Source organism: Plodia interpunctella, chromosome 1 (genome assembly GCF_027563975.2).
Source record: "Plodia interpunctella isolate USDA-ARS_2022_Savannah chromosome 1, ilPloInte3.2, whole genome shotgun sequence".
Classification (NCBI taxonomy): Eukaryota; Metazoa; Arthropoda; class Insecta; order Lepidoptera; family Pyralidae; genus Plodia; species Plodia interpunctella.
The window spans coordinates 9455111-9468080 of NC_071294.1; the positions used below are offsets into that span (position 1 = coordinate 9455111).

The window sequence follows — 12970 nt, forward strand, 5'->3', positions numbered from 1 at the left end:
AGTGGCTTACATTTTGACTGCATATAATATAATTGAAATTATTTTGCATCAAATTATTTAAAAAATATAGTTTATAGGTGAACAAACCTTCCACATAGACTGCTTCCAATGAGGGAAGAATCCGGTGAAGTGTGGCGGCTCCCGGCCCTGGCTGATGACGAGGATTGGGGTCTCGGGGTCCCGCGCAGCTGGATCTATAGTAAGAAGTTGAGAGATTATCCTTTTTTTTCACGTAGAAAAATGTTGATGTTTTACAGGTTATGTAAACATTTGCTACAGTGTACAAAAGCAACCAAACTACGGGTAGTAAATTGTGACTACATTGTATACTGGGAAACTTAACTGGTATTATACTTATTTTCTAATCAAATCCAGTGCAGCGTACTACATTTTTAATTCTAAACTGTTAATGTAAAATACCAGTAGAAACTTGTACAACCACCGCACATCAAGTTATAGTATGAAACAATTACATAGTATAAAACAAAGTCGCTACCCGCTATTCGTCCGCTATGAATGCTTTAGATCTTTAGAACTATGCAACGTATTTTGATGCGGGTTTTTTAGGTTGAGTGATTCGATAGGAAGGTTTAGCCGACACGGGCTGCTAGTAATAAATAAATATAGTTACCGTGTGAGAGGTAAGCGGCGGCGAGCGCACGCGCATCGTCCTTGGCCCTCGGGCACGCGTGCGCGCCGAGCCACACGAACACCGCGCCGTGCGCGTCCAGCACGCACACCATTTCCGGCGACAGCTCGTACTGGCTGAACGACACTATCTCCTCGACTGCACATGGAAATGTTCAGTTTCATATCTGTTAATGGGTATTGTTAGCGATGGCACTGAGAGGAAATAAGTAGGTATCATCCGATACCTAGTTTGAGTTGGAAGTTGAAACTACAATGCGCATGTCCCTTTTTTATTCTCAAATCGAAATTGACTGTGTATTCGTATCTACCCTGTGAAACAAATATACCTTATCGATATTTCAACTGTGTATCCAAAATTTTAAGATAAGGCGTGAACTTTGAGTAGGTAAAACTGGCTTTACTATGACAGATACTCAACATGCAATGATAGTGGAGAATAGAGATCAGCGGAGACGCTACGAGCGGTGGCCGGCGTCGCCCAGGGCTGTCCAGAAATCGGCTCCTCTTTACTATGATAGATACTAATCTGTCATGCCATGATAACTCACACGAATATTGCCCCGGTACTCCGAGTGAGACATAGAACAGACGCGGCGGCAGAGGCCTCTCCACCTCCCTCAGCGGAGATGCCACGAGCAGCGGCCGGCGGTCGCCCAGTGCTGTCCAAAAATCTGGCTTTTCTTTGCCTGCAAAATATAACCATTGTGTAACACGGGCCTTAAATACGCGTATGCATGACCTTCTAGCCGTTATAGATTGCTGGAGGATAAGATGGCCTCCTTTTGTAATTTTGATCTTCTAAAAATGAAATTACCGTTCGTTATTACTCCATATGCGAGTGTGTGTTTTCATTATAATTTATTCAATCTCATATTTACACGCGATAACAGATTTCAATGAAAATTATTCTGTTTCGTGAATATCGCAAATGAAAGGTGAACCATTTTATCTTTTGGGATTCACAGTCCCAATTTGTGTAGCAGTTGACTGGATCAAACAGAAATTACCTTGCATGACCAGTATATGGTCTGCGGCGGCCATATTCTTGGCCACCTCCCGCTCGTCCCCGGTGGCGGAGGCAGCACACCACACCCATACCCTGGCAGCCTCGCGCAGTATGAAGCAGGCGCCGGCGGACATGACGTCATCGTACCGGACCTCCACGCCTCTTGCCTCGCGCGCGTACTGCCCTGATACTCTGATCAATGCGCGAGATGGCGCTACTACGCGGCGACCGCTAGCTGGAAACAATATGTAATTCACCGTCTCATTATCGAATAAATATAGAGTGGAATCTCGTGAATGGTATCTAGTGCTAGCTCTACTGGTGTTGCGAAAAGTAAACAAATCTTTCTCCACCCCTGTTGGCGAATTCAATTGCGATAGCTACCATTCAATTACCTATAAGCGGGATTGCCTTTCTAAATGCTTCAGATTATATTTTTATTTATGAAGAAGATTGTAACCAGTATTTTTTAAAAGAGAGTTCTATGTTGTAGCTTTCAATCGACGTTCTCATACTAATTTTCCAAAAGGTAATGAAGGTTTATTACTTACGATCGTAATCCGCGGCGCTGCCCACATACGTGATCATCCGACCTTTGAAGATCTGGAGGAAGTGCGCTGGTTCCTTGCCTTGGTATACCCACGCCTGCAACGTTACAATCATTTATTGGTTTTTTTTTAGAAAAACGGATCATATATCTACAATCATATCGATATAGTTCTCACCTGGACGGGAAGACGCCCCAATTTGGTGTAGAGGTCTTTGGCTTCTTTAGCACCCAAATTCCTCAAATCATTTGGCGAAGAGCCGCCCTAGAACATGAATACCAGAAATTATACTACTAGTGTAAGTAGGAAGCGCATTATTTTTACAAATGTTTGCGTTTTGAAAATGTTCGGTTAAAGTCATTGAAGCGATAAGGGCAGTTGCCTAGATTAAAAATAAAATGTACAAATGCACTCACATTTAATGAAATGTCAATAAAATTTATTAATTTTGTTCATTGTATAATTTGGTATTTTTTGTTGTCAAGGTATAATTTAAACTTTTTAACTAAAGTAAATATGCTGTCACCCTGTTCTCATTGACATACATCATCATCACTGTCTGCAGCCCTCTATGAACCATTGCTGGGCAGACGCCTCCTTCCGTTGTCATACAACCCCATATATATTTTTGTTTTTGAGATTACTACCCTTTATCATTTACAGTCGAGAGCATATCAATCTATGCAAAATTATCGCAAAATCGCCCTTTTACCTGAGTTAAGTTTCATGAAGTGTAACCTGATTTGTGGTTGACTGTATACGTGATGTTAGTCATTTATATTTTTAACTACAGCGCTTGTCACTTACGATCCAGTAATACAAAATGGACTGGTCTCCAATGGGCGCGTGGTAGGTGTACAGCGCGATGTAGCAGTCTTGGTCGTAGAAGACGGCAGCTTGCGGGCGCTCCACCTCTATCAGGGTGCTGTCGTCGTCAGCGACGTGCACGCGCCACACGCGAAGTGCGCCTGATCCATCGTCCGGCAGTTGGGCCTGAAAGGTATAGGCAGTTGCGTAACTATACCCCTTTGAGCCCATAGCACATTCATCTGATATCCTTCTTTAGTCCAGATGACCAATAAATCTGCATAGTTTGTTAAACATTAACTAACTGTGATAATTTTTAATGGATATTATAGCATTTTATATCTTTACAGTCGTCATGTCATAATCTGGTCCAGTGGCCTGCAAATTCCAAATGACTGAGATATAAGGAAGCAAGCACACTACTTCAACGTACCTCGGCAGCCAGCCACGAGTTGGTAGCCAGACTGACCGCGTCCAACCTGGTCGTAGCAGATCTAGCAGCACGCAGCCTGCTGTCCCTCCTGGCGTCACACCAGCGCCACCCGCGGAACAGCGCCGCGAACTCCAGCGGCTCCCGGCCCGCCTCCACCACAGACACCGGTCCCACCAGCCGCTTGGCCCGAGCCAGACCGCGCGCGGCCGCTAAAGCACCTCTAGCGGCGGAGTTGGAAGCGTTCGACCCTACCCAAGCCCAGACTCCGCGATTGCCACTGTCTATTATGAAGACGCCCTGCCAAATAAATTTAGCATAGAATAAACCTGTTCATGTTATTCCTATTATTAGTACGCGAATTTCCTTGATTATGGCTTAATAATTAATTGGATCTGTTGTTGTCGCTTTGCTAATGATAGGGCAGTAAATGAGTTAGTCACTAGATGATAAGTTGTCACCGTTGCCCAGCAACTAGGGCATCATAAGAGCGTAACTGACTTTTCAAAAAGTCCTAGACTATACAGTATTTAAATTGAATTTCGACTTACATCGTCGCTCAAATCATCCCTATGCAGTGGTGCCCTCTTCACCTCCTCCAGGCGGGCCGCCGGTCTCTGAGACGGCACGGTGACAGCGAGTCTGGGCGGCTGCGTGGCGCGGTACAGACGCGCGTGTCTGGGCGGGTCTGCCGGCGGCGCAGCTGGTCTCACAGAACGAGCTCTGAGCTCTAGTAGTGTGTCGAGCAGACCGCGGTCTGTGACTGGCAATGTCTGCTCGTACCCGTCGTGAGCGATCGCGATTCGCCGCGCTGTCATGCCTTTTTCTGCTCCTCGTGCCATGCGGTATGCGATCTTGAAATTAAACAATAAAATTATTTTTTTATTTATAAACAATAAAATAGTATATTTCACAATTTGTAAAAGTACGGACGAATTATGGTGCTTTCAGCCTTCTAATTTTTTAAGTTAAACAATTTTGTAAAGATGAAGTCGAAACACCATTAATGTCTGAAAAATGCAACAATACTAACTACATCAAAGACTGTGGTGCAGGCATGTGTGTGCTGTATCCACGTACCTTAGCTCCGAATATTTTCTCTACCAAGTTAGCGGCTCTTCCCACCCACAATAGAAGCAGCGAAGAAGTATCCAATACAAACACCCCGTCCGCAGACAAATGAGACCAGGACACAGGCTCCAGTTGGAGGAGCACGGGTCGGCGACCTTTGACTCGGTACAGACGTGCGCCACCATTGAGGGTCCCAGAACCACTGCGGAGGATCCTAGAAATATTGTCCAAACAATTATTGTCTATCACATGTGGAAATATCGATTTATGAATAATATTAAATGCACTATAAGTAGGTACTTGGTCCCACCGGTATTCCAATGAAAGAATTGGACGTTACCAGATTATTAAAAGATATAGGCAGATAAATCAAAAACAGATTTTGGAGCTAAATAAAGCAAAGTGGACTAAAACTATAGAATTCAAGAGAACCTGATCCCATCGCGGAAATAGGATAACAGCCGCGGCGTCTCCTTTGTGGCAGCCTCCCGGTGGATAACGACCGGCACGCCCAGGTGCGCCGCCAGCTGGGTTCCGCGGCGGAGCGCTAGGGCTGCGAGGGCGCCGCTGCGCTCGCCGGCCCACGCGTGAATGTGGCGCTCTGCGAACTCGCTGCTGCCGTTCTCTTTTATTTCTTTACGCTGCTCACAGAAAATGTATTATTGGTACAGTCGACTCAATGTCAAGTTACTTGTAAATACACATGCTTGAATGGCATTTTCTTCTTATTAGTGACTTTTCATTCTGGACAGGTAATGTGTAGGGTTATTTTCCGCACAGAAACTACTTCACTTAACTTTTGTTAGTGAACTGGCAATAAGGTTCTTATTTGTATTTGCTTTATTTGGTACTGTTCCTACTCCTGAGTCATGCATAGTGCTGAAGCATGGTCAACTTACGATGACATCGGGCCCCGCGGGCTGGCCTGCGATGGAGCACGAGTACACCAGGTAGGCCTCCGCGTCGTAGAACGTGCCGTAGTGTGTGCGCGGCAGCATCTCCGTGCCAGATTCCTATGAAGATATTGATATATTTTTTTTTATTGTGAGATTTGATCTGTGATAATAATAAATATATACTATATAATAAATTCCTTTATTTAAATAACGTTCCATTCTGGTCTGGGAGTGAAATTAAAACATAGTCTCCAGCTGCCTTTAATGAAACAAATTTAAAACCTTAGATTGTTTATATAATCATTTTGTCAAAATGGAAACGTTAAATTTCATTTTCACTTCGTAGAGAATATCCACATAGTATATTAATTCCAAGTCAAGATGCAATTCCAAGTCGTAAAACATAGTTCTAAATTCACCAGTTAATTTCTCTATAAGGCAAAATGTATGACGACATAAATAACATAAATAGGCAAGTTATCTCCTCATATTATACTAGCGGCATGTCCCGGCTTCGCTCAAGTAAAACATAATAAATTATACAACTAAACCTTTCTCAGAAATCATACTATATATTGGTGAAAACTGGACGACAATTCGTGCAATAGTTTTTGAGTTTATCGCGAACAGACAGACGCGGCTGAGGACTTTGTTTTAAAATAAGTGAGGATGTTTTGTCTTGCATCTTGACTTATACACATTATACATGGCGTATGTATGTCGTGACCTAGGAATGAGTAGGTACTACGTACGGAGTACCTATTCATTGCATGGTCGTGACATTTCGGAGATAGATCAAGAGAAATCTAAACTGGATTAAGACAGCATTGTCATGCTGCCTGTTGTCGCGACATCACAAACTTGCTTCTATTGTAGTTAATTGCAATAAAAAGGCTTTCAACACCAAGTGAAAGTTTTAAACATCTATGAAATAATGACAATTGGGACAAACGAGTATGTAAATGATAAATGTTTTTGTACTTAAACAAAACAGTTATGCAAATTCTACTTTCAATAGACGACGTGTACCTACGTTTAATTTGAGACGAAATGTACTAAGAATCGTAAAATTATTACTTTTGTTTAGTTACACTCGATTTAGTTTTTCAGGACACTTACCGTCAGCAGACGTAATAATAATAATTAACCTTCTTGTGTCTCGTTTAGTGTCCGTTAAATGGTTAACTTTTTTAAAATTTCTAAATAGGTACCTATTAAAATATTCAATTTTAATTAAAGTTTTACTACTTACTAAGCATAATGCAAACATCTTTGTGTCAGTTATTAAGGGCCTTGATTTGTTTTAAACTAGAAGAACTTTTTAAACACACGTTTAACTATGGTTTAATCATCGACCATACACCTAATTAAACTTACGAGCTTCTTAGTTTATAGATGCATCTTTTCATCTCGTGTTATGGGCCATTAAGTTGGTTTTCCCTGGGGTTAAGTGCATATAAAGTACTTGGATATCTAAATTGAGAGAAAGCTCTCGCTTTGCAATTACTATGTATTCGTAATTGCGAGATATCAGCCTGTACGTGAAATATTATAGCGTGTGGTGAGAGCAATCTTGGATAATCACAAAATATGTACACAAGTACTTACCCACTCAATGTAGTAACTTTATTTTTGAGCAAATTTTTTAAAATAAAAGTGCTTGCCTCCTTTTGATGAAAATAAAATTATTTCTTATTATGTTATTAGGTAACTCTATATTGGTATACATATCGATGTCTCGAAAAGTCGGTAACTCCGAGTGCACCGGAGTAACTCCGAGATAGCTAATTAAGAACTACTAAGTACCTATGTTTATCTATATTGATCTTGAGTTAAAAATCGTGTCGCGGTCCGGCGCCCGCGCAGCCTAGCGGTACTGCTGCAGAATGAATCACACCGCCGTTACATTACAATGGTTACTTGATCGCCCAGTATTTGTTGCATTTCATGGTGAACAAATATTTAGCTCATCGACAGAACAAGATGTAGGTATTCATTGCAAATGCTTTTCATCGACTGTTGCGCCAAATTGTTGGCGCTTTGACATGTGTGGTACGTGTCTGTAGTATGTAAAATTAGCCCAGCTGTGTAAAGTTGGTTAGTTCTGCTTAATATTCTTAGTTTTTCATAAATCAAACAAGAAAGAGATGTTAACGATACCTATTACAACGTTTCTCATCATGTAATTTAAGAGCGAGGCTGTTGTCGGTGGAGTTTTTTCCATTGTTCTGTCTCCGTAGATAATTCCTTGAATCTTGATACGATACGACGATATCATCATAGTATTAACGAAAAACGTTTGATGAATGGGTAAATGTGTATCCAGATCCAGCTAACTCAGTTTATACGTTATATCAAGGTTTTTTTTATCCCTGAATGTACTTACCTACTTCATAATTCTTCAAAAATCGCATAAAGTGCATTCATAAATACGTGTAAATAAATTCATAAATACCTTGAGTTCCTTTACTTTACTTTAATTTTACTTATTTGATCCATTGTAAGCAAAACCTCAATATATAATGTAGGTGTGCGTGAGTTCAATGGCAGGGACAAAAACAGTGTACCATACCTATTTTCTGTCGTAGATCTATCGTAGTCATCGTAATGTATTCATATGACTCAAAGTACGAGTAATACTTATCCAAAACATGATCGCGTGATATTTTACTTTTTCATTGAATTTGTGGATTATTTGACGTGCGTGATAATAAGTGAATTCGTGAATGTTCTATTTGTTTAGTGTGCGCGTGAGTTGTTTCCATGCCAAAAAGTTTCAAATTTCCACATTGTCACTGCACGATCCTATTTACAAAGGCAAATTTTTCCTTTGAGCTCTTTGTCTATATCAGCGATTAATTCCTGAAAAATATTATTTATTAGGCAATTTCCATAAATTTGAATATCGACAGAAATACCTATATCATCATTGTTTGGATTCGAAAAGAAAAAATCTTCATCGATGAAAGTATTTCGTGATTTATTATCTGAAAACTGTCTCATAACTCATTGATAATAGTTCACCAACGCTTGCAAATCATGGCAATGCGTTGCATAGCAGGCGTCCAGCCACGCTCGGCATGCTTCGGGAGGAGATGCAATTTAGTACTAGACTAACTGTACACTTTCTCTCATATTGTTTGCAACTGTGGAATTGATAGAAATTGTAAGAAAATGCCAGATGGTTTATTAGTGAGTTTGTTGGGTTTTAGAAATCTAAATAAGTATTCAACTTTATCACAAACTTTTTCTTTGTGACTACAAACATCGTGGAGCCGTATTGATGGTGATATGAGCTTCCAAAATCGATACAAAACTAGAGCGTAAACGCTTGGAAACACTCATTGAAAACAAATACACAAACCCAACACACAATTTTGATTACTTTAGTACAAAATACCTAAGAAATAGTACTACCTAGATTAAGTTTTTAGAAAAAATAATTATAAAAATAAATGTAACGTCATAGAACTTTAAATTGCATTTTCTGTAAAAAGTGAAGCAATTGCCACAAATAACTCTTTATTTTGAAACTAAACTGTGGTTTCCACAATTTGCAAGTATTTTATGAAACCGCACGAGCAGCACCCGCTGAGAAAATTTCGATTTAGCACTTGAACTTTCACATGACCTCGCAAATGACCAAACAATGTTTTTGTATTAATAGAATCCCAACTTCCGACGGAATTCTCACATTTTATATCGATGTAAACAATCTTTGTCTGAATAAATAAATATTAGAGGTACCGTTATATCAGATAAGAGAGAGACCTCAATTAAAATAATCTATACTATTATTATAAAGAGATAAGTGTTTGTGAGTTTATATGTTTGAAGCTACCGAATCTGATCTCCGAAACTACCGAATCGATTTCAAAAATTCTTTCACCATTAGAAAGGTACATTATTCAAAATTGCTATAGGCTACATTTTATCTCAAAATTCCCACGGGAGCGAAGTCCCGGTGGACATCTAGTATTATGAAGTGGTAAATTAAAGAGGAGCTGAAGATTTAATTTGATAATAAAATGAAATTAATTGGAAGATGCTCCGTATTACTTGTCATTACCAATTTCTCAAAAATCTTCTACGTTATTAATTGCACTCAGATTAAAATCTCAGTATGAAATACTTCTATGTAAAATGTCTATCACCTATGAAAAAGTTGGACAGTCTTGATGGATTCCGAGCGAGATAGTACAAGTAAGTATAAGCATAATATCTGATAATTTCGAAACTGAATCTGTTAATGAAGCTACACCAATAATCAATCATAATGCGAAAGTAAGATTGTCTAAAAATTACAGAGACGGCACCGTAATGATAATGCGTGTCGTCTTGCGTGATAGGTCAGTGCGATTTGCTGGCGATGTGCGCGTGCGCACTGCTATTGCGATCATTTGATTTCATGTATGGTGGCTGTGTATAAGCGGTATGGCTATTTTTTAAAAATATTATTGACAGTAGAGACTGAATACTTCTTTCATTTTGCGATCATATCAATCTGATAATGATGTGATCAGTACGACCATAACATAAAGCCTTAGTCAACGTACATTTTTTGAAAGTACTATTTGTTTAGATTGATGATTAAAATAAAGGCTTATTGGTGATTACACAGAAAAGAAACAAATATAATTGCTGTAATGGCGATGTTCATGCATGACGGAAGGAAGTGGTAAAGAAAATTAAAAAAGTACTCAGTTTGCCACATAAATATAAGTTCCATGCATTAAAAGTATTTGAAAGTAAATTCTCCAAACTAACACAATATTTTAAAAATTTCCAACCGACTAACTAGTCTCTTTGTAATGGATATCTTGTATTAAAATAGAATCATGATAGAACTGTTTAGCAACTAGTGAAAGGTTAGTCTTCCAAGTTTCACGCTCTTTATATCGCAGTTGCAAAATCAAAATAGTTTCACGTGGCTCTATAAGATTTTTCCCTGTGCTTACCGCGATTCTCCAGACGAGGAAGGCGGTGTGGTCCCTGGGCACGGTGCGGAAGGCTGCCTCGGCAGCGCGTGCGAGGCCGCCATCCTCCTCCTGCAATATTTAAAAATAGAATACTTAGAATATATTTTTTTAGATTTTTATCAAATAAGCTGCCCCGAAAATAGTACCTGGTGCAAAACTATAAAATACTTAATTTAGTTTATTTTTAAGTTTAGAATGGTTACTTAGTTTTACATAATACTATAAATACCTTTTAATACTATAAGTATTTGCAAAATAAAGTTTTAGAGATAAAGAAACCTTTTGCTTTGGGACCGCCGCGTTTGTATACTCACAATTCCTTTCTCTTAATCTGAGAAGGGCCATCTTCGATGTCCTCATCAATTCAGAATTTTAATGTAATCCGATGGTAATCCGTATTTTACTATTATAAGTATTACATAATTAAAACTCTAAGCATATTTACGTAGGTCGATTCTTGTCTCACAAGTGCCTTATGATTTGATTTCCAAGAATATCAGGTTTTGCGTTTGCATTGTGATAATTATCGTATTGTGTGTACTGCCGATCGATATTCGCAGGCAACGTACCTAATATCAAATAAGCATATAGCTAATATCAGTTAGTACATAATGATATTTAGTTACATCAGCATACTGTCGTACTGTTATCTCCATAGAGTCAATCCCATTCAAATACCTACTCCTATCCAACTAATCATAATGTATAGATTTAGGGTGAGCTAGCACGCAATTTTGGTATTTCGTGGTTTAACCGATGGATATAACCTGGTTTCGGCCAAACCCTTTATTTGACGTTAATCATTAACAATGATAGGGCGGACCTGGGTGCGTCTCGAGGTTGGGGCGCTTGAAAATAAATGGTAGTAGGAGTAGCCGCGATTGTGGAGCCTCCACAAGGCTGGGAGCGGCTAGTATGTGGACTTTGATCAGACTATGATATATCACAGTGGTTTACTTTGTTGTCTATTATAACAAAGACTTTGAAACCTGCGACAGGTGATTTCTAAACATTTTGTTTTAAATATACCTATCCAGATATTACAAAGTGAAACCGTTACCAGTACCCAGCCCATCTTTGGTCTGTGCCTACCCGCAATAGAATAATAAACCAACCTAGTTTTAGTTTATTTAGGTTTACAATGTGATAAAAAACTTACATAAAATATAGCTATTAGATAAATATGTTCCAGAAAAAGATTCCGGTAAAACTTTGTTTTTAAACAAAATATATTTTCTAATGAACTAACCACTTTATCTCGCATCACTGAATATTTATTACAAGTTCTAGGTATATGTAGTTATATATCATCTACTTTATCTTGCTTTAAGTAAGATTCATTAGACAAGATTAAGTAAGTACTATAGTCTTATTACGATGGGCACATTACCACAAAATAGTTTGTTAACTTTCACCAATTACTATAAAATTCATTCTAACATGAGGGTACATGTGAGTTGCAAAAGTAAACGCAAATAAACAAAAACATAAACAACAATTCATTCCGAAAGTGACCACACATTACTAGATTACGGAACACTTTCCACTGTTTGTATACAAAAGCACGTTACTTGGTCAGCTCCAATCTCGAGGACATGCATCGTTCAGGGGCTCAGGCCGCCTGTGATCCGTCGATTTCTTCGCTCGACTGTACTTCTACAATCAAAACACAACAGCACGAATCGCGACCGCGACGCCCATGCACTCCGCACAGACTGTGTGGCCGTATGGTCTGACGGCCGACGGCGGAACGGCGAGAAAAAAAAGAAAATTGTTTCACGCTTCTTGCGCTTACAAATTTTAATAAGACGAATAAATTAATACCCGCGAAAGTCTAGGCGTTCGTCGTTGGCCGATTGATGGGTGGTGGTTATCGCGTTTTCATCTCGCTTCATTTGTGACTGCTTAATTGAAAATAATAAATAGTCTGTCATATCAGATAAATCATTTCGCGATTTATAAAGATGACACGGTAGTAGTTTTTGCAAAATAATTATACCAGAAAGTTGACTTGAGATACTAAAAGAACTATGTGTACGAACAAAAATATAAACATGTTTATCAAATAAGTACAAATAAACGACATTTTACTCATTTAAGGTAATAATGAAAATTTGGTCAGAGCAAGTTACTGTACACCGCAAATGCTAATTATGCGTGGAATGTAAGATGCACCTGATATTCGTCCATCAACCGCGCTATCTAACTTTCTTCACGAGCGATGGGCAGGACACAGAAGACCGAATGCTCTAGACCGCAGCGCTGCACTGTGGGACACTGGCTATTTCTCTAGTGCCTCCAGGAAGCACGGTCCAACGCGCGCTTTGTCATCTACGTTCACTTTCGTTTGTCATTTGGACACGCGTATGTTATGTCCGTAAACATTAGATGTAACCGTGAGCATAATTTGATACAGGTATACAGGTCCGTCCGATACCAGGTAGATTGTACCTACTATGATAGTGTAGATACTTATCAGGTATCGGTTCTATTAACGTTAAGCCGAAATTGTTTAGTAGCTCTATTTCACACGATAATGACTATTATTAGTAGAATTAAGACCCGCCCCCGCGTGGACTTCC

General features: G+C 39.3%; 1 protein-coding gene across 3 annotated transcripts in view; it reads right to left on the minus strand.

Moving 5' to 3' along the window:
* qua (quail) overlaps positions 1 to 12683 on the minus strand; it is a 15434-nt gene extending 2751 nt beyond the window's left edge. The window contains exons 1-14 of one of the 3 annotated variants that reach the window (XM_053751871.1): positions 12564 to 12683; positions 10368 to 10457; positions 5413 to 5526; positions 4946 to 5154; positions 4523 to 4727; positions 3994 to 4296; positions 3446 to 3742; positions 3013 to 3198; positions 2383 to 2469; positions 2209 to 2302; positions 1659 to 1892; positions 1200 to 1337; positions 632 to 787; positions 88 to 194 (exon numbers count right to left, since the gene is read on the minus strand). In XM_053751871.1, coding sequence (XP_053607846.1) covers positions 88 to 194; positions 632 to 787; positions 1200 to 1337; positions 1659 to 1892; positions 2209 to 2302; positions 2383 to 2469; positions 3013 to 3198; positions 3446 to 3742; positions 3994 to 4296; positions 4523 to 4727; positions 4946 to 5154; positions 5413 to 5526; positions 10368 to 10457; positions 12564 to 12578 — 2235 coding nt within the window. In that variant the 5' untranslated portion in view covers positions 12579 to 12683. Of the gene's footprint in view, positions 1 to 87; positions 195 to 631; positions 788 to 1199; positions 1338 to 1658; positions 1893 to 2208; positions 2303 to 2382; positions 2470 to 3012; positions 3199 to 3445; positions 3743 to 3993; positions 4297 to 4522; positions 4728 to 4945; positions 5155 to 5412; positions 5527 to 10367; positions 10458 to 11637; positions 11783 to 11959; positions 12166 to 12563 lie in introns of those variants that run through there. The other 2 variants (XM_053751863.2, XM_053751879.2) reach the window with 2 other exon arrangements.
* Between the last annotated feature and the right edge of the window lie 287 nt (positions 12684 to 12970).